The sequence below is a fragment of the Leptonotus elevatus genome, chromosome 2 (assembly GCF_054856555.1).
Source record: "Leptonotus elevatus isolate MCC_2025b chromosome 2, RoL_Lele_1.0, whole genome shotgun sequence".
Lineage (NCBI taxonomy): Eukaryota > Metazoa > Chordata > Actinopteri > Syngnathiformes > Syngnathidae > Leptonotus > Leptonotus elevatus.
The window spans coordinates 8937129-8958714 of NC_141240.1; the positions used below are offsets into that span (position 1 = coordinate 8937129).

Consider the following 21586-nt stretch of genomic DNA (forward strand, 5'->3'; position numbering starts at 1 on the left):
GTGTTTTTAAATGTATGTACTAATTATATGTGAAAATAAGTTAATTATCACATAATTATAAACAAAATATGATCTTCTTACAGCTGAAAATGGCTAAATAAGTCAAGTATCCCATAAGTAGCAAAATCCACCCATTTTTCTCCATCTTGGGGGCATTGTATCACTTGCTGTCAACTGAAAATGACCTTGCAGTGGCTCACGGCTCGGGTAACGACCCATCACGGAGCACCTGTTTTCTGAATTTGATTGTATGATGTTCCCAAGTTGATCCATGATTGGTCGTTACTTGAGCCTTTTTCAGTCGTTTCAGTCATTTTCAGTCAACAGCAAGTGGCAAAATGGCCGCCCCTGAGATAAAAACTGGTGGATTTGTATTGCTTTATTCATATTCCACAAACGCAATATTAATCAGAATACTGTCTTTAGACTAGTGGGAGCAGCAGTGGTCAATGTGTCAGTGCTCTGCTACTAATACCTCCCACCCTCCTTCCTCTCAGTGCTCAGGATGAAGATGCATGTACACGTACCCAGCACAGGCGGCAAATTTTCAGGTGAGGTCTGAAGCAACCCATCAAATCGCTCTGAGCTTTTCAGAGACAAATTGCAAGCGAGGAAAAAATCCTGCAGCCACCTTCCTCAGGTGCAGGAGTGTTGATCTTAAGGATTTGTTATCGCTGCTCGCAAGGCTTCTCTTTAATAAGGTTTTTAGTACTAGATTGCTTATCCATGTGTAAAGCAGTCTGCCTGGACCAAGTCGCGGCCAATCAGATGATGAAACCATGACATTTAGCCTTTCATACAATTCATGAAGCTAAAGTAATTCATAAATCTTAGTAATGAGGGAGAATTAATCCAGGAAATGTAAGGTTATTTAGAGTTTTGGATTCAAATTGGACCAAAAAAATCTCGGTACAATTGCAATGGAATAGACCCACAGCACAAACAAAATAAACAAGGATGAAACCAAAAGCAAGACTTGTATGTAAATGTGTTGTCCATCTGCTTTGAACATGGTGGTAAAATCTAGATGCAAATGTTATTCTTTACAAGTCGGGAAGATTTGAAAGCCTTCATGATGAAATGGGAGCACAGGATTCTTGATGCTGACTGAAAGAATGACTTGAACCCTGACCAGGTCACGGGCTGGACCTACAAGCGCCAGCTGGCAGAGCAGCTCAGAGACAGAGACGCTGCCACGAAACGGCGAGCCCCGGCCGTGGAGCAGTACTGACAGCTCGGACAGCTCCAACCGCCTCGTCCCGCGGCCCGCAATCACCAAGGCCAGCAGCTTCAGCGGCATCTCCCCTAACCTGACACGAGGGGACAGCACGGCCAGTAGTAAGAGCACCGGGAGGCTTTCCAAAACAGGCAAGAGTCCAGATACACGAGCCAGTCTTGTTCAAACAATAACCAAACAAATGACTTCAGCCTCTGAAAGAAAAGTAATTCATACCAGATTAATTGAAGAGAAAATTAAAGAGTTAAAAGTCAAGCAGTCCTCTAATTTGCCCTGCCTCGTTTCTGCCCTCAAACAACAGTACACATGCACTGAAAATAGGTACCAGTAGTCATGAAAGATGAAGGTGAAATTCTATAGAGAAAATTTTATGAACCTTTTCCTTGTAGTATTTTAAGTCAAGGGAAACTATTTCCTACCTCGTAAATAATATCCTTCCCTTGTAATATCTTCACTTAGTTGAAAGGACGCTTGCACTCCACTTCAAAAGTTTTGGAACAGTGAGGCAAATTCAAATGCCATTTTTGTTTGAATACACGCATTACTTTGTGTAATCAAAAGTATTAGAACATGGCTTGGTCTGTTTTGTTGCACAGGGATCTCCTATTACATTCATTATTCAAACAATAAACAGTGCCGAGTGTCGATATCTATATATATTTTTTATACTAGTTTGTGATACAATCAGGTTAAAACCATAGAGCTGTCTGTAAGTGAAAAACAATTGTGAAGCTGAGAAAAGATGGGCAATCAAGCATGGTCTCTTCTTAGATGGGCATACTAATCTTCACTGATGAACAACATCATGGCAGTGGTGAAGTGAACTCAAAGTAACATTTTGCATGCCAGTTAAGATAGAACTGATGTGGAGATCCTTTAACATGACGCAAGATAAAAGGGACTAAAACACACTGCCAAAACAACAAAGGTGTTCCTCAGCATCAAGAAGTAGACGATTCTGGACTGGCCAAGTCTATATCCAGACCTAAACATTATAGAGCATGCATTTTACCTGCTAAAGAGCATACTGAAAAGAAAACACAACTGCAAAAGTCTCATTCTCTAAAATGCATTTTAAGTTGCTTGCTCAGCTAAAATTGTTATATTTGAATACAAATATTGCTGTCTTCTAATGCTGTCGCTATTAAATATTTTTTAAATCTTTGAAAATGTTTCCAATTGATTGATACAAAAGTTGGCTAAAAATGTTTTCATTAAAGTTTATTGCAAAATACTTCTTAAAATTTCTGATTAATAATCGATTATTGTTTGGTATTGTTTAATAATTAAACAATGCAAATCAACTAAACAACAATTAAGCTACAAATGATGTTGTCTTCACAAAACTGATGAATTATAGTTCTGATGTGGCTTCAGCTACACCTACATGTACAGCTAGTTCATACTACAGCTGCAAATAATTACTATTTTCTTAACAAATAATTTTTAAATAATTTCCCCATGAATTGATTATGATTCAGTTTTGTTTGGTCCGTAACATGTTATCAAATGGAAAAATGTTGATCATTGTTTTCCAAATTAAGCAGATGTTTGCACATTTGTTTTAATTGTGATTAAACACAAAAGGTAGTCAGTCTGCTTTCAAGGGGGACAGCAGAGATCAGAATATTTATGTTTGAGAGGCTGAAATCAGAAGATTTAAACAATTTTAAGTTAAAAAAGTTCTCCAATCGATTGATTATATGACATCCAAATGGAGGATTCATTTGATAATCGATTAGTTGTCAATTAATTTGACACCTCTACTATCTTCTAAGTTGTGCGTCACACACATATGTAAAATACATACTGTATATCTCTTAATATCCGTTGGGAGATGCGAAAATCAACAAGACAAGCAAGTGCCAGTTCCACCTCTCAGAATACCAACGGCCGCTCTGAAGCGGCTTCTTGCAGAGATACCAATTCCTTCTTCAACACTTTCCTCAAGAATCCCTGCGTTCTCTGCTAAGTTATTAGGTTGTGAAATAAATCCGCTGCTTAATTATCACCATCTAGTCTTATCACCCCCATCGATAGTTAATTCTCATGTCATGCTGCTTCTTGGAGGATAAAGAAGATAGAAACGGAATATTTTAAGATTGTGCTTCATGCTTTGTTTCAGGTTCAGAATCATGCAGTAGCATTGGCTCTTCATCCAGTTCGCTGTCCCGTCCCCACCGTCCATTCCCCGTGTCTGTCTCTTTACGGCCAAAAATGGTTGGCACGCCTTTCATCCATCCAGCTGCAGACACCAAAGGCTCAGCACTCCCTGACATGATCAAGAGTGTTTCGTCACAGCCAATGTGTTCTGCTGATGCAACAAATTATTATGCGATGTCACTGGAGGCATCGGGGATTCCACCTGGCAGCATTCTGGTGAATCCACATACAGGTACCTATGGTCATGTAATGTGTAATATGTTGTGGTTAAATTGACGTTTGCATTGTTAGGATGCTGCTAGATTCTGTTTAACTTGAAGTTCTACAGGGTGACACAAAAAAACGGGAACTTCTTAACGATCCAATAAAACCAAGAATGACAGAAGAAAATATTTTATTCATAGTAATTGAAACCTTTAAACATGCCATTTAAGAAACAATGATGGAATTTTCAGTTTCGTCCTGTAGATGGCGTCCACCTGTACGAACGCATTTTTTAAATCTGCTGTTGAGATTCCTCACTGACCGTTGCAACATCTAAGCTGGGGTAGCTAGCATTCTGTCATTGTTTCTTAAATGGCATACTTTAAGGTTTCAATTACTATGAATAAAATATTTTCTTCCGTCACTCTTGGTTTTATTGGATTGTTAAAAAGTTCCCATTTTTTGGTTTCACCCTGTATTTCACGTTCAGCATTGTATAAGGGAAGAATGACAGTTCAGCATGTGCAGCACACAGTTGCAGCCAACTATTATATTAAAATAAGCCATTAATCGGTCGATTATTTTTTGATTAAGTAATTTTGATTAATCTGATAAACAAACATATTTGAATTCCCATCTCTATAAAAAAAAACTGCACATTTCAGATTGGCAGTGAACAAAATTGTACAAAAAATGTGTTCTATTAAAGCAGTTCAATTGCGACTTTCTTACTGTCTTTTATGTGTCAACATTTTTAATCACGGATTCTTTTTGATTCATTTTTGCAGCCCTAGCTCGCTGATACAAATGTGAGACCGTTTTTGTCCACCCCTCTACTTGTTGCTACTTTAATGATGTGTGTGGTTTTCAACCGTTACTGCCACAATTGTCTTTTCAGTGTGTGTGTTTACTTTGCATGATACAGGCTCATGTTGGGTTCCTGCTTTTGAATTTCTTCCGACAGGAAAGCCTTTCATTCATTCTAATAGCAGTGCTGTAGCTTACAGTCCGGCCAGCGTCATAGCCCCTGCCGGCAGGGGACCGCATCAAGGGAAGGTGCTACAGCAGCCGACCTCTGCTGCAAGCCAGCAACAGCACATCAATCCCCTCCACTCACAGGTCAGCCGAAATATAGAAACTATTTGTTTTTTAATGTATCAATAGGTGCTGTCCTCTTCATGTAAAGATGACTTCCTCACAGAGCTTGTCAGCTGCTTATTCAGGCCCACGATACTTGAACTCCCCCTCTTGGGGCCGGATCTCGTACGGACCCGCTGAGGGTCTCCACCCTTTTCTGACTGAGGACCATGGCCACAGATTTGTAGCAACTCCTTCACACTCTTCTGTGAACTGCCTAAGTTAAATATTGCGGCTTGATATGACCAACGGATTCGCATCATCTGCAAAAAGCAGAGACCCAGTAGTAAGGTCATCAAACCGTACCCCTTTCATTGCCTCTGCTGCGCCTAGAAATTCTGTCCGTAAAGATTATGAATAGACAAAGGGCATTGGCGGAGTCCAAATCTTACTGGAAACAAAGCCACCTTTCTTCGGACAATGCAAACCGAACGCTGACACAGACACCTGCTGATGGAAAGATGGTGACCTCGGTGACCTGCATCAATGTGGGGAAAATGAGCGGCAATAATTTTATCCATCATAGGGGTCATTTGAGGCATCCTTTGACCTTGTTTAGACTGCGAGCCAAAATCCCATTTTTAGCCCATCCAGGTTGAAACTGGACGCTCTTTTGTAGTCTGAACAGTCACAAAGCACATGAAATCGGATTTTTGCACGATGGATTGGAACAACATTGGGGAGGTGGTTTCATATCTGATTTGGACGGCTTCAAACACACAGATCGGATCTGACTGTCCGTGACTCCACGCGTGCAAAAGCCCAATACGCCAGCGCTGTCAGTATCCCATTGGTTCGACTGGTTCCTCGCATGCCACGGCAGTCAAACGCCAAGACGGCTCGCTGCCCCGTCGGCTCCTCGCATGCGCAACCGGAAACAGCAAATTATTGCCCAGTTGTAACATATGGTCGTTTAAAAAAAAAAAAAAAACGCTTAACACGGTTGCGAGGAACCAGGCAGCGCATCCGTTCTGTTCGATGGGTCAGTAATGTGGTGAAGTCTGAACAGGGCCAGATTGGATTTGGACACAGTGTAGACAGTCAGCCCAACAATCGGATTTGAGGAGGAATTCGATTGGAATCAGATATGCCTGCAGTCTGAACGCAGCTTTAGCCTGGTCCCACATTTAATATGTGTTTTCCCTGGCTCACCCTACCAGGCATTAATTCCCCTCCACCATGATGAGATGGCTTAAGGAGTGGTTAATGAGCTATAACTAATAGAAATATGCCAAAAGTGTAATAACTTGTAAACATCCTTAAAGAGAACATGTTATGGAAAATTGACTTTAACTCCTTTTATGCAAGTAGTTGTGTGTTTCTCACTCTGGAGAGTCTGTCCACCTATCAAGTGTAAAATTAAATAACCAAGTTAATCTTTTGTGATCTGTTTATTTTTCAAAATGTGTCTGGGAGCGAGCCCTTCTGAATTTTGAAAAATCTCGAACAGGCAGCAATAGTGTAGGCTCATTTTCATGACACTTGACCGCCCCCTCTCAACATTTTAAATTCACTGAGGCTTTAATTAAGAGGTATAAAGTGTCCTTTAATTCTTCATTCTTTGTATTTTGACATGCAGTAACTATTCCACTTTAAGGAAAAAGTGCACTAGATTAATTTTCTAAATCTGCCACTATGGTAATTTTGTCGTTTTAAAACAGTAGAAAGTGTGTTTGGGGCTGGTGGTCAGGCATACTTAGCAAGTGGTCAAAATACATCAAAGCCAGACTTTCTTCAACATGGTCTCAAGGGTTTTCTTCTTTCCTTGTCTCCTCAGCTTATGTGTCATCCATTCCAGCCGTCCTCCGAGCCTGTTCACAACCCAACAGCCTCTTACCATCTTCCTCTTCCTGCCCAGTTCTCGCCAGTCTGTGCTAACCAGCAGTACACTGTGGTAAGCAACTACTAAAATTATTTCTTTGTTGATTACAAATCAACCAATATTTTTTTAAGCAGCAGTTTGACTGTGCGACCAGTTTAATTTAGTATGTCACCTTGAAAAAAATTTTTAAACCCTATGTAGATCAAAAGTAAATCCAGGAAGAACTGATGGCCTCATTTGTGACCTGGTTTTAGTTAACTAATTATGCCTGTCGAAAGCGCCATTAATATTTAATTCATCACCAGATGTTAGTGCTGAATAATCCATGACTAAAAACACAACTTTTACAACAACATGTACGAAAAGACCTAAGTTGTCATGTGGTATTGATATGAAGGGATGAAATTAACTTTTGGCTCCTCGTCTCCGCAGGCACGGGGTCATATTTAAACTATGCATCTAAAACTGTTTTTACCTTTCTGATTTAGTGGTTATATTGTAAATTAAAGTCTTAATTGATAAAGCTGTATTGTAATTTAGTTTTACCCAAGTTCTCCCCCATCATTGATCTTGCGTTGTTTAATGACTTCTTGTCTGTGATTATTACTGTGGATGTGTGCATCATTCCATTTGACATCTTTTTTTTTTTCTTTTTTTTTCAGCCTGAAACGCTCAACACCCAATTCAGTCACATGACTCTGGCGCAGCAGTCCCCCAGCAGCAATGGAGCGCCGGCCGCAGACGGCCGCCATTATGCGGCAGTGTACCACCATCCCGCCCCGGTCATGTTGCATGGAGCGCCCCAGCAGGTTTCTAACTACGTGGTTGCGGGACCCCCAGGGGGACACCCCGGGATGCTCCAAGGCCAGCCTGTCCCGCTTGCAACACCAGGAGGACCTCACCCCGGCTATCCCAGCAGCATGACTGGCCATGCGGCTTTTCCTGGGGCCACCCTGAACCAGCAACACACCAGCGTGCTCCAGCAACACACCTACATTCATCAGCCGGTCCAGCAGGTGGCTCATCGTTCAATGAGAATCAATCAAAGAGATTTCACTCCTTCTTTTCATTTGATGTTTGCATTTTGTGCATCTCACAGATATCCGCATGCTACTGTACGTCAAGCCACCATCCTCACTGCTCCAGCCAGCAGCAGCAGCAGCACTATCGTCCGCCTGGAAGTCATTTGCCGCATAACGGCCCTCACAGCCAAACCATGCCACAGCAGCAAGGTATGACACACTGAGTGTGTGGATTCAAAAACAAGATTGTTGCCCTTGACATTCTTGTTGAGCTTGCTACGATATAACAGAATGTGATTAATTTATTCAACGTTTTAATTTTATTGGAACACATCTTTTTCAATGAATCAGTTCTCCAGGTTTTGATGTGAGGCAATAGTAGTTGCCTTGCATGTTTTGCCAACTTGTCAAGTGCAAAGAGATGTCGTTGAAGAGCAGCTTCATCCACAGGCCACAACAGTTCCTTCTGGAAAAGGGCAGATAATTGCGGCATCTTCCCGTACTTTGCGTAAATCCACATTTTCCCTGCGAGATTGCTCGCACACTCTTCCTGTAGGAGCTTCTGTTCTGTCAAAATTGGCATAATTGTAAACAAAAATAAATGATTATTACTACTTATTTTGATTTGTTTAAATTTGATTTACTTGCACCTTTTTTGTTTTAAAATAACTAATTTAATAAATCTTGTTTGGTCTAAAAGGAACATGTTTGATTATAGTGTTTCAAAGATTTATCTTTGTCATAATTTGTGCATTAATTTGGAGTTCCTTTTAACGGCACAAATTTTAAAAATGCGCGATTAATGACTGCCCCTTACTTGGAAAGCCTGTACGGTTGGAATTCCAGTCGCATCATTTAACAGTAATCATTTTAATAATAATACATATATTTGTGGAGACTGGGATCAAGTTTAAAAATGTGCAGAATTCCACAAGTACAATGAGCTGTCACCAAGGTCTTACAAATGCAATTATGCCATCTGGTGGCAGAAAAATGACAGACACAAATCAATATGACACTCGTTTACAGTAGTACATCTTTTTAATTTTAACTCAATTTTATGATTGATTATAAAATTACTGTATCAATGACTAAAAGAAAGCCATATTTCTATTAGTTTAAAAAAATCCACTTTTATGTTAACAAGAGTATGAAAACTAGGAAAAAAATATTTTATTGTACATTTAAAATAGATAAACTATTAAAGTCATGCGATTAATTATGATTGCAAATTTTAATCGCTTTACGCCCCTAGTTTTAATATTTGTACATGTTTAAACATTTTCTTGTTTTGTACCAAAAAACAGAGGATTGTCCTAATCGTGATTGCAATTATTACCACACGAATTGTGATGAATATTTTCTTCATAATCGAGCAGCCCTACTTTCTAATGAATAACATCCACGTTTTGATTGGATCTATGAGGAATACTGATGAGAGGCGGGATGCGGGGCCGGGACGCTGTCTGAGAGGTCTCTATGAATCTCACAGTGAACCGGTCTCTTTTTCAGCCCCTCAGTCATCACCTGCAAATTAAGCCGCCGATGGTACGGTAGAAGTGGACGATGGGAAGGTGAAATCAACCTTAAACTCAGATGAATGTATGGAATTAATCCCTCCGCTGCAAACTGCAATGCATCCCTCAAAAACCGTGCGGAGACAGTCGGCCATTATCTGCGTCTGAGCAATCAGTCGTCTGCTGCCTGCTGAAATGGAATAAATCTGGCACGTTTAAAATTGCGGTCATTTCATGCTCGGTTTGTATGGGAACGTGGGAGACGTGGGTGGATAAAAATAGCCACCTCCTTGCTCCCCATGAGGTGCTTTCATTGTTTCATTGTACTTTTCTCCCAGGAGGCAAACGGCAGACACCTTCACAAAAGGATGTCCTCTCTTTTGTGGCTCGCAGCACCTCGCGTGTGTCACCGGGGACTCCATTTTCAAATGTCTCGCCTTGTCACCTTGACATTGTCCCCCCCTCTGGCCAGGAGCCAGTGCCACCATTTCATGCCGTTCGGGAATATGAGCGGCTGCTAGTCTGATCGCCTGGGTGTTTTTGGCACTAATAAGAAATTGATGTTTTTTCTCTCTCTCAACCTTTATTTGGTCACTCATGTTGCTGTTTCGCGCCACTGCAGGCTAAATCCGATATATTGACTTTCTCATTTACCCCAAGTGCCTCCACCTTGCCTTGCTGTAACAGCTCAACTCACTGCACAGCGCAAGTCTCCATCTGTTTTCTTTTTCTTGCTGGTGATTGTTTATCCTGAAAAGACCCCATTAACCGCAGCTCAGTCTTTGTGGCCGAGCATTTCAATCCCCAATTTGATTCCGCTGCTCCGTCCTCGCCACTTGTCGTGTGGCCTAAGTGCTTTGCCTTTTGTTGTTTGTCAGCGCACCAGCCTGTGATGTCAAACCCAACATCCTACCAGACCATAGTGGGCATGCAGCCAACACTCAACTTTGCTCTCACCGGTGTCCAGCAAAGCAATATTAGCAGCCAGATGCAAGGCATGATGGTCCAGTACTCCCCAATGCAGTCTTACCAGGTATGCGAATACGTCTGCAGCCACAGTGTTGTATGAAACAATGAGATGCAATGCAAGGGCTATACAAATATATCATTGCTCAGTTAAATATTGTTTTTAGTTTTTAGTCTAATATTTAGACTGACAATATCATTTTTTGGCCAGTCACTGTAGTTCAGTATATACATTTTGGGGTGGGGGGACAAATACAAGTGTCTAAAAGGAATCTACTTGCTGGTAAATCCACAAAAAGTGAGGAATTTAAAAGTTGTGTTTTAAGCAAATATTGAAAGATTTGTTCTCAACATTAAGACTCTACACAAAGCAATGTTGAGTGAGTGTTTGTTATGTTAACCTATTTGGTTGTTCCATGGCAGGTTTCCGTACCACAGCATACGGGGCCGATGTTGGTATCGTCGTGCCCACCAGGACAAGGTGCGGTGGCAGTCGCTGGCGTCCAGCCATGTTATGGCCTTCTCCCCGTTCCAAACCAGCACACTACCATGAGGTAGCACCTAAAAACTGATACTAAAACATGCGCACTTTCTTGTCTAGGCAACGGCCCTAATATACAGCATGCAAATCTGGGGACAAAGGAAATGATATAGAAATAGTGCTGTCAAGCATTTTTTTTAACTAATTAAACTTTTTTTCAAAGAAGGTTGTGATATTTACTTGAGTAAAATCTTGGAATTTATGTAGAATCATCCAATAGAATGTATATTTAGATTCACAGACTATTTTTTGTTTAGAAGTATATGTACTATATTTTACGATTTATTGTAATATGGTATCAGACACAAATGCCATTTGTACTGTACCTGTAATGTACCGACCTCAGGCTAACTTGAATTTGCTAATCTCAAATGCAATTTACCTCATGCCAATTTGCACCTGTCATGCTATTTCTATTTTTTAATATATATATTTCAGTAGGGCTGGGTATCAATTCTGATTTCCTCAATCGATTCGATTTCGATTGACATGAGTTCAGTTCGATTCGATTTTGATTATTTATTTATTTTTCTTCTATTCACTTCAATTTGATATTAATTATATAACATCAATTCTTTTTAAATATCAAAGATATGATAATAAATCCACAAACATTAAATTCCAAATAAAATTTGGCAGAAGCAGTAACTGGTTAAATTATTTAGTTTATTAATGAAAGTAGCACGTGTTATAATAATTTATGTATTACATAGATATTGACATCAGCAAGGATGAGATGAAAATATTTTAATAATTCTAATTCAATATTTGTAAATATAAATTAAAAAGATTCTGAATTAAAATACTTTAAAATTCATGTGAGCAGTAAATTTTAAGAGGATAATAAGTTACAAAAAAAATCTGCCTTTCTATTTTCTCATGAATTTATGAGGAAAAAAATATTAAAATAGTCGATTCATGGTTTTATGAATCTATTGGACTCAAAGAAAAAAGATAGTTGTTTTTTTTAACACAGCCGTATATTTCAGTGTTTTAGCAGTGGATATTTTGATTTCTTTGTAGTACAGTAATTTAAACTGCCTAATGTGCCATAATTGACAGAATTCTATGTTGAGTGTTTTCCTCATCCTTTGTTGCTTGCTGCTCTATGTGCCTTAATTGCCCGCCGGGGACAGTATTGACAAAATATAAATTAAATTCAGCCCAAAATAGTAAATTACCAATCATGAATACATTTTCTGGTTCATCCTTTGATAGGCAAATTCACTTTGTCAAAATGTGCGCTTTGATTTATGTTCATTATTTCAAAACAAGCAGTTGTTGTTTTTTCTGCTGTCAAAAAATATTTGCAAGTGACTGTCCCTCGCATGTGAAGGGGCTTCTTATTTTTAGATGTACCGTGCCTAATGAGACAATCCCCAAAGCACCCTTGAGCACAGGTCTTGAAGATGTCATTACCTCAATACTTTTAAGTGTGCCGCGTCTTTGTGCTCCTGATGATTGTCGACTGAGAGCCCTTCCAATTGCTTTTTGGCCATTTCCCCCCTTGGCTGCGCTCTCGCGGAGTCGTGCGGCGCACCAGTCTCTCGTTATAACAGATTGATAGAACTAGTTCGCAAAAAGCAAACGGCGTAATTAGTTTCTGCCTCCACGGATCCAATCAGTCTGGAAATTGGCGATTGTCGCACCTCTGGGACCATCGCATGCCCGCTGTACAGTATCTGTGGCAAAACCAAAGACGACGAGGGAGCCAGGCAGAGAAGCGCACACACATTCTTGGATAGGTCACATTGTCATTGTTTCAGGTGTGAAACGAGGCTGTTTATAGCGGGACGGTCTGCGCCGGAATGATTTATGCGGCGGCATCGGAAGCGCGCGGGGCGGCGTCTCCCACAGGGGGCCGCCTGTCCACCTGCAGTCTGTGTTTCGCCAGCTGTACACGAGTCCCCACAGGCAGGCTGCTTACAGAGCCCAGCGCCTGCTTTGCAAGAGAGATTTACGTTCACTTTCAAATTTCGAAACGCCAGCTGTAGTGTTGAGCTCGCACAACTCCTCCTTATGGGTGCCAGGTTGCCTCAACACATTTACGACTTTTCCTCACCGCCATGAGATCAACTCTGTGGTCGACATTTTAGAATTGATGGAGGCGTATTTTATAGAAATATATCCCTCTTCATCACAAAACCAACATGTCAAGATAGCTTTCAGTTGAGTTTAAATGATGATGATGTTTACTGTTGATCACTTTCCTTCCTTTGCAGTTCCACTGTGAGTTTCCTGCCCTCCCCAATGATGGAGCAGCTCAATTTCCCTCAGAACTCATCCTCCTGTGTTGGCCAGCAGAACGCAGGTCAGCTGACCAAGTGTCTGTTGATTCCTATAGCACATTTGAGCTGTGAAAATCGCACTGGGGGGAAAAAACAGCAACCTTTAGAATTGACCCAATAAATGTAGGGTAACAATTTGCAGCCACTTTAATTGGGTAAATATAAATTAATTATACAGTGTGGTTGAATATCACATTAATTCAGTAATTATGAAATACTTAAATATGTTGTTTAGAGTTGACCTAACATTTCTGATTACATTCTACAACCAATTACTATTCATAATTGGGTAAAATATAATCATAATTTCTTAGCACGCTACTTCTCAAAATGTGTTATGAATGACAAAACAATTATCACATTAACACATTAACTGCCATTGACGGCTATTAACGTCAAAAATTCATTTTAACTATTTGTATTAGTTTAAAAAAAAATCCACTTTTGTTGAAAATCTAGATTTTTTGATTGTACATTTAGTTTTGTACATAACATTTTTCATTAATCGCGAGTTAACTAGTGAAGTCATGCGATTAATTACGATTAAAAACTTTAATCGCCTGACGCCCCGAATTTTTTATATATTCTTTTTTTTTTAATTAGTTCACTGCCGTTGATGGCTATAAACGTCAAAAATTCATTTTGAACTATTTCTATTAGTTTAACATTTTTTTCCACTTTTGTTAACAAGAGTATGAAAACCTAGAATTGTTTTATTGTACATTTAGAACATATAGAATTTGTGATTAATCGTGAGTTAACTAGTGAAGTCGTGATTAATTACAATTAAAAACATTTAATCGCCTCTTGCCCCTAATTTTTAATAATCTTTTCTTTTTCTTTTTTTTATGAATTGATGGCAGCGAATGAGTTAATAAAGGAGAATGATATTATTTAATCATAATCACATTAGTTCAGAGTCTTCATGAGTGAGAAATTAAAAAACCCTACGTACGTGCCTAAATTCAAATATGTGCTAATTACCTACATACTATCTCATGTGCGTACGTGTTTTAACGCAGTACCCGTAACTCCCCTGACCATATATTATAGGGAGAACCTCCCTATCACTTGCATTTCGTACATGGCTGAGAAGTCATTGTTTGTGAGACCAACGGACTGTCATGGTTTCATAAAATAAAATAAAATCGAAGTAAAAATCAACGTTTATAATTGCGAATAAGTAAGAGTCATTGTACTTTGTAGACACGGTTTGTGCCATCAATTGGCTAGAAAATGCTAATCGTTCCTCCACTGGGCCAAAGATTTCCGCTGGCCGATGACGTCACGCTACGGAAATGATGATGGAAATGACGCATGCACATATTGCGGTGCAGTTGGGTACATTTGGCTCAAATTTTCTCTTATGTTTTATCTGTAACACTTTTTACTGTTACATAATAGATAGTGTAAGTTAAATGTACCCTCTATTTGGTAATTCCTTTGCTGCCAAAATTAATCAGGTAAATTTGAGATGTTTTTTGTGGATTATATTGACCTCTCTCCAAAATCGTTTTTTACAGTGTGCGAATTACTTTTAGTGGCATTGATGTACAATAAAGGAAGAAAAGTCTTATCAATATAAATGCATTTGATTTACTGTTTATATCCCCCTCACTGTGATCACTTTTCTCCCAAACTGCTGAATGTTTTTCTTCATAGCCATAATTTAGACGCATATAATGAAATCATCTAAGATGGGTTTGTATAATGTATGCGTGCCAGACACCAGATTCAATTGAAACGCTACGTTATTTTACAGTGCATGAAAAATGAGGAAGCGCTGGTGTTTGATTTCATGACCATGCTGTGGAAAGAAGCAATGGAAGCTCCCACTAAATCTGACTCTCTTCTGTTGAGAACACCCCCATAAAATCAACAGCTTTATTTATCACATATCATTTGTAATAAAATACGGCTTCGCCAACAAGAACACACATTAAATGTGTTGATTAAAGCTGCGCATACTGTGGGTCAGCTTTAACATAAAGATGCTTGCATGTGGCCCACGGAGGCTCGGGCGCGTCGCTCTCCTTTCATAAGCCCTGTTATTATTCATGTGTGACTGTTTGAGGGGCCATCGTTTCAGTCCATCAGTAATGAGGTCAGTTGAAGGTCACGTGGCGGCCTCACCTCAAGCATCTCCGGTAAACACTTTTAATTGGCTCGTTCAGGGATGGGAATAATCTGGATCTTAAGTCTGTCATTTTCGCTGTCCTTTTTTATGGTTATTAATTGATTCATTCAAAAGAATATCAACATTGCCATTTGGAATGGGATTTTCATCCGTTGTTAAGCGTGTGTGTGTAAACCGACTTTTGGAAGTATGTGGTGCTTTTGATGTGGGACCAGCGGAAGGAGCATCCCCTTGTTTTAATTGCCCCCGACCCTCGTCCCCCCTCCTCCAGTCCCATCAGTCACATTCACGCAGCACAAACTAATTAGGTAATTGGATCTTCCGGATCATCGCAGAAGATTTAGCAGGAAGAGAACGACTCAATTATAGCCCCTATGGATGTGCCTTTATAATCGAGGCACTTAAAATCTAATTGCCGAGCAGCTAATAGTGCTGTTTTCACGGATGGGGTGTGTAGGTGAACCAAAGTGCTGGAAAAGAGCTTTTGAGCAAACACGCATTTGCACAAACAAATACACTCGGTCTGAATGCATTAATGATGTTGTGTGATGGGCTGTGTTAATAAAAATTGGTAAACATTGTGCTGAAAATCTGCTTACCAGCCACACAGATTGAAATCGTATCACGACTGCTTGAGCTGCTTTGCTTCTTCTTCTTTTTTTTTCCCCACACATGAAATTGTACCGACCGCCTGTTTTTCCCCTTGTTCCTTTTTAATCGCGTGCAGGGTTGTTGCCCCCGGCCCCCGGCAGCGGTATGATGATGCTGCAAATGGCAGCTCCCCCCTGCCAGCAGCCACAGGCGTCCTTCCCATACCAACAGAAGCAAACCAGCAGCCACAAACACCTGGGGCCCGAGCACCAGCGCGCCCGCCGACCGACTGATCACCCGCCGCCACCTGACAACATGCAGGTACAAATGCGGCGTGAGTGCAACAGTAGCAGGAAAAAAGAATTCAGACATGAATAAAAAAAATTGCAATTTGGTTCTCATAAGGTGCTGAATTAAATTTGGATCAGTGAACCAGACTTTACCTTACCTTGTAACAAAAATTGCATGGAGCTTCCAGGGCCATCAGCAATGTGTTAATCTAAATTCAAAACAAAGCAAGTAAATCATTCCCTAAAGTTTTCTACTGTAAGTCAAATTGGATGGAAAAATATTGTCAATCACTCTGAGGATTCGTGAAGGGCGCATAGAGGTGAATCTAAACTCTGTTAAACAGCGATTTCAATGATTGGCGACGCCAGCACTCAGGATTCTGATGGCGTTGGACAGGTAATAATAATATATTATATAATAATAATAATAACCCACTAAGACTGGAAGCCGTGCAAGCAGCCAAGACACACACTTTGAAATGAAGGCAAAAGACTGTTGGAAATAAATGATTTAATTTAATTTAAGTTGTAAATGTGTACTATAGGTCAAAATGCTGTTTTGGCCAGTAGAGAAGGCCCTGACTGCACACTGAGTGATAGACACACACATGAATACAAAAATATGTAATATTTGTCATATATTACGTGTATGATATATATGGTAACTATACCATTTATTTAAGAAATGCGTTTTTGTCATATGAGGAAACTGATTAACAAATTAAAGTTGTAAGTCAAGGTGCTGGGTTTTTGTTTTTTTTTCAAGCTAGGTAGGACTGAAAATGAGAACATAAAAGCATTATGGAGTAATGTGGTACCTTAGAATAGTGCCGAGTGGCTACAGTGCGGATGCAGTCACGCGTTAGAGAATAGCTTTGCAAAATCGACACACGCAATTGTACGTTTTTCAATGAAAGTGTGTTGTGTTTTTCCCCGTCGTTGTTGACTGCGCCACCGGTGTGTTGCCTGTAGAGCAGCCTGCCCTCGTCCCCGGCGCTCACACCCTCGTCGGGACCGTCGGCCAGCATCAAGGGCCTCCCAACAGGCATCTCGTCCATCCCCGTCATGCGCCACCCGCACCAACTGCAGCTCCCTACAGCCTTCTGCCACAGTGGAACAGGTCAGCAAGTGACAAACGTGCCTGGAAAGGGCATAACAATGTGCAATATTTTTGAAAGCCTATTAGGATTTATTTTTATTTTTTTTATCTTTCTGTGGTCATGAAGCAGGACAGAAAAGAGCATTTTTTTAATGCCACTCTCAGCTGTAGGTTTCTGTCAAACATAAAACTACACAGCCTCTGCTCCCTTAATGCTAACATACAATGGGAAACGCCATAGGCGCACGTTAGCAATTAGCTTTTCAACTATGTGGTGGTGGTGTCACCATTTAAACAACGGATATATGTAGACAAATAACATAACAATACTAGTATAATAAATACTACACAGGCATACAGTATATTCTTTATCCTCTGCGAAGAAGGTCTAATAATCCTGTCATGCCAAGCAGCTGTGAAAAGTTGAGCCTCTATTCATCAACACAGCTTTGACTGTTCTATTCCACAAATGCATTATTAATCAGAATACGGTGTACAGATGAGTGAGTGTGAAAAGGAGCATATTGTACTTTTACTTCTGCTTGCGCTCTGCCAAAATGCCATTTTGAGACAGACTGAGACTGAATAACTGACTTATTGAGCAGCATGCGCAAGCAGAAGAAAAAGTAGGTCATTGAGACAATATCTCAATCGTTACTTTCTTTTGTGTTCCTGTTAATGATACTGTACATTACCACTCAAATGACTGAAGTATTGATATTTTGATGTGACAATCAATTTTAGAGCATTAAGATCCGTATCAGAGGTATCGCTTGATGTTTACGTATGGATCCACACAAAACGATAAAATCCTGCGCTGGTTCGAACGTTTAAACTCCCCACAGGCAGGATGTGTTAAGAAACATTCACTCATTCCTTGCTCTGTAATCACTCCATAAGGATTTGTATAATATAGCGGACTATTAAGTTCACGCATCAGTCAAATGAAAAATCGTTTTCAAACACACCCGTTAATTTGCGTCAATGCACTCGCATAATTACAAGGTAGCAGATCCACGTCTAAATATTTATCTTCCGTAATAAATATTGAACAAATGAAGCATAATAATAATAATCTGTTTTAAGTGTATTTCACAAAATTAATCTAAACAAATACCATGCACCAAAATACGACCAAGTGTTACGTATTACGCGTCCGCTATCGGCCGTGTTCTATCAGCCATGTTAAATAGCGGGGGGAAAGTAATGGGAATCGAACCCGGGTCGTCTGGTTGGACGACAAACGTTTATCTTACTGACAGTCCAGTAATGATCTTGGTGTCCATTTTTAGTGTTGACGTGTATGTCAATTTGCTGTCACGGACTAATGGTTGGGGTTAGCAAAGGCTTTCAGTGAGGTTGTACAGTACACGTTACGTCTTTACATAGAGGACACTAATGGTTGAGATTAGGAAAAGGCACAGTGAAGTTGTACACGTTAGAAAACATGTCATCAACACTAAAACAATCACTGGCCAAATAGCTCAGTCAGATAAACACTCGTCTTCCGACCAGACAGACCGGGTTCGAGTCTTACTTTAGTATTAGTGCGCTATTTAACATGACCGATAGAGGTCACTGAACTAAAATATGTAACACCTGGTCATAATTTGGCATCTTTTCAAAAACGGACCCATGTGGTCGTATTTATTGGAGGACTCTCATATTTTCCTTCTAATTATATTAAAGTTGTGAGTTTGTCTCGTGCTGAAAGTCAAATTACATCCTGTAAGGAGAAAATCTTGTATGAATCAGGAAATATATTTGATTTTTGAGTGACCAGTAATGCTCGCTTCTTTTCAAGATCATGCTTTGTGAACACATTGAGGGCACTATATAGGAGATAATGTACTTGTGAACCCAGAATGACTGAAAAGTATGCGTGCTGGACACCAGCGCCACTTATTATGACTGATGCGTAAGAATCGATGGGGACGGGTTACTAATAAGCCATGACTTCTACCCGTCTTCTTTCGGATGTCAATGTTGCAAATGATATGATGTGATCGATGTAACCTGCAATAATGTGTCCGGGAGGAAAAAAATGAATAAAACGGAACAAAACAAAACCAACAAAGCAGAGAAAACAAAAGTAGTTTACAAAAAAAATATTTTTTTAAATGACGATGTTTAAACATTAGACGCAAACTTTAAAAACATTTAGCGTTAAGACATTTTCTGAGATAATTTAAATATGTTTAAAAGACCTTAAATGTATAGCAACAAAGCAAAGTTTTTAACCTGCATATACACTCGGGGCTGACTACACTTCTGTTGCCATCTTATTCCATTTGTGTTCAGCATAACGGCTAAATGCAGCTTCACCATGTTTACTTTGAAGAGGGCCCAAATGCAAAATGTTGGAAAAGCTCACGTCATGTGGAATTGTTGTTGGCACGTGCAGGTGAAGCCCACTACTCTCTCCTGGGCCAACCTCTGCAGTACCAGCCGCTCATCCACACTGCACACATGGTGACCAAACATCAGGTAAAGGAATTTACTTTTTCTTTCTTCTTTTTTTTTTTCACTGTCTGAACTGCACTGACAGTCGGACAGTTTTCCACAAATATCCCTTCTCATTAACCCCTTTGTCGTCAGGGTCCAATGGGAGTTTGGCGTAGTGGTCATGGAAAGAAGGCCAGCAGGAAACCTTTACCTTCAGATCACAATGTAGGTGAAGCAGGTAAACCAGAGGGAGGCTTCAGTTGATTATTTTGGAGTTCTCACAGATGGACTTTTTTTTTTATTATATATAATCAAGGACATGATACTCAAAACTGAAAACTAAACTTGCTGTACCTTTAACCAAAGAACAGCAAGATGTGAAAGCCCCAGTTTTGTCTTTCCTTGTGTCCAAATCAGCTGCCTGTATACGTGTTGAAAAGGTACGTGCACGCAAGCAGGGGAAATGACAACCAGGGCAGTAGAACCTGCAGCCTCCATGGATTTGCGCCGAATGAATTTGTGCTGATCATTTGAAATGGCGTCTCATTTATATATTTTTTTTTCTCCACTCCCCAATGCATTTTGTACACTTTGTAGGTGTGCTTGTCAAAAATCTCGCTAGTGCAATCAAGGAAGTTGCCTGCTTGTGGCCCGGTGGGCTGCACATTAATGCTTGGAGAAGTGCAGATGCTTTTTTTTCTCCTATGCCTGTCATTTGTGCACTTTTTGAATACGTAATCAAGTCTTGCGATTGCTCATTCTGCGCGCATTTGAAGCTGACAGCGGCAGTTTCTTGAAGCCTCCCCTGGTGCATGTCTGCTGCTTCTCTCCATCCATGACAGTTGTTTTCTTTTCCAGCCGTCTTGCTGATTCTGTTGTGTGTGTGTGTGTCAGCAGTAAGCAGCCTTCAAGAGGGGACCAGCGAGACTGAAAGGGGTAAATTGACGCAGCGTCAACTCTGGCGGCGCTCGCTCTTCTCTACGTGTGCCGTGGCGCCCCCCCTGACACGAGCCGTTACCACAACAGCGCGCAGGCCCGTTTGAAACCCAGAACTCACCCAGACTGATTTGTGTGAGTTTGGACCGTTTCAGCGCCTCACGTTCCAGACTGGCCAAACCCAAATCAGTATCATTGTTTGAAGAGTGAATGTTTTCTTGTTTTATTGTTGGTTTTCAATGCAGTGAATCGGGTCTGTGCAGGTTAGAGATTGAGCACTGTGTTGTTTGTAAAACATATTTTGACTTCATCTCAACGGAAGACCTTTTCTTATGCATAAGGTGTTCGCTGTTCACAATTGCAACGTATCTGTGGGATTTATCCACCAATTTAAAAGTTAGCTGTACTTTTTTTTTATGAGCAGGTTTATTAGCATTACAGAGTAATGTCAAGCCAAATTCAACAACTTGTGAAAAATAAGATTTAACACTCATGATTGGCACAATGTGAGCCCAAACAATCAACATTAGGTGTACGTCCTACTTCAAGTTGGTGTTCACATTTGCACTGAAGTGATGAGCAAGATCTGATTGGTGTTGAATGGCTTTAACTTAGATTTTTTTTTTTATTGATAACCTTTGTTGCACTCGACCAGGCCACTTTGATTGTTTTAATAAAGTTCAAATTATTATGCACACGGAAAATGCCAAAATGCAAGCATTTTTTTTGTACCCTGCTTTTTTGGGGAGAAGGGTAGGAAAGATTCTTCTGTGCGACTCACGGGAGTGACTATTGTGTGTTTTGTGGTTGTTTAAACTAATAAACGTTTTCACTACAAAAGTTGAAAGTTGTTTTTATTCCTAATTGTATGAACTGAACTTCTATTGAAGATTCCTATTTGATGAATGCACAGAACCTCTAACTACACTGAAAAATGACTACATGAGCTAATGATGGTGTGCACAAAATGGTTTCGTATAAACAATACATCAAGTAATTGCTCTCCATAAAGATAATGCTTAGATACTCAGAGCAAATATTTTTGAATACATTAAAGTGATAAAGAGGAAAATGCCTTTAGTTGTCTACAGAGTTCCCTGCTGTACTCATCAATTCATTCCCACTGGAGAGTCTGAATAAAATACCAGCTCTTTATTGTTATTCAATGGAAATTGCTATCTGCGCAGCACA

General features: G+C 40.0%; 1 protein-coding gene across 1 annotated transcript in view; it reads left to right on the plus strand.

The window, feature by feature from the left end:
- The window catches only part of LOC147178325 (R3H domain-containing protein 1-like), a 44568-nt gene extending 23333 nt beyond the window's left edge, over positions 1–21235 (plus strand). The window contains 16 exon segments of the mRNA XM_086070015.1: positions 498–551; positions 1136–1368; positions 3363–3632; positions 4569–4723; positions 6519–6635; positions 7226–7579; positions 7663–7795; positions 9981–10135; positions 10492–10622; positions 12832–12920; positions 15762–15946; positions 16888–17035; positions 19419–19501; positions 19613–19697; positions 20357–20451; positions 20454–21235. Of these exon segments, the coding sequence (XP_085926141.1) occupies positions 498–551; positions 1136–1368; positions 3363–3632; positions 4569–4723; positions 6519–6635; positions 7226–7579; positions 7663–7795; positions 9981–10135; positions 10492–10622; positions 12832–12920; positions 15762–15946; positions 16888–17035; positions 19419–19501; positions 19613–19697; positions 20357–20451; positions 20454–20525 (2359 nt within the window). The 3' untranslated portion in view covers positions 20526–21235.
- The last annotated feature ends 351 nt before the right edge of the window (positions 21236–21586 follow it).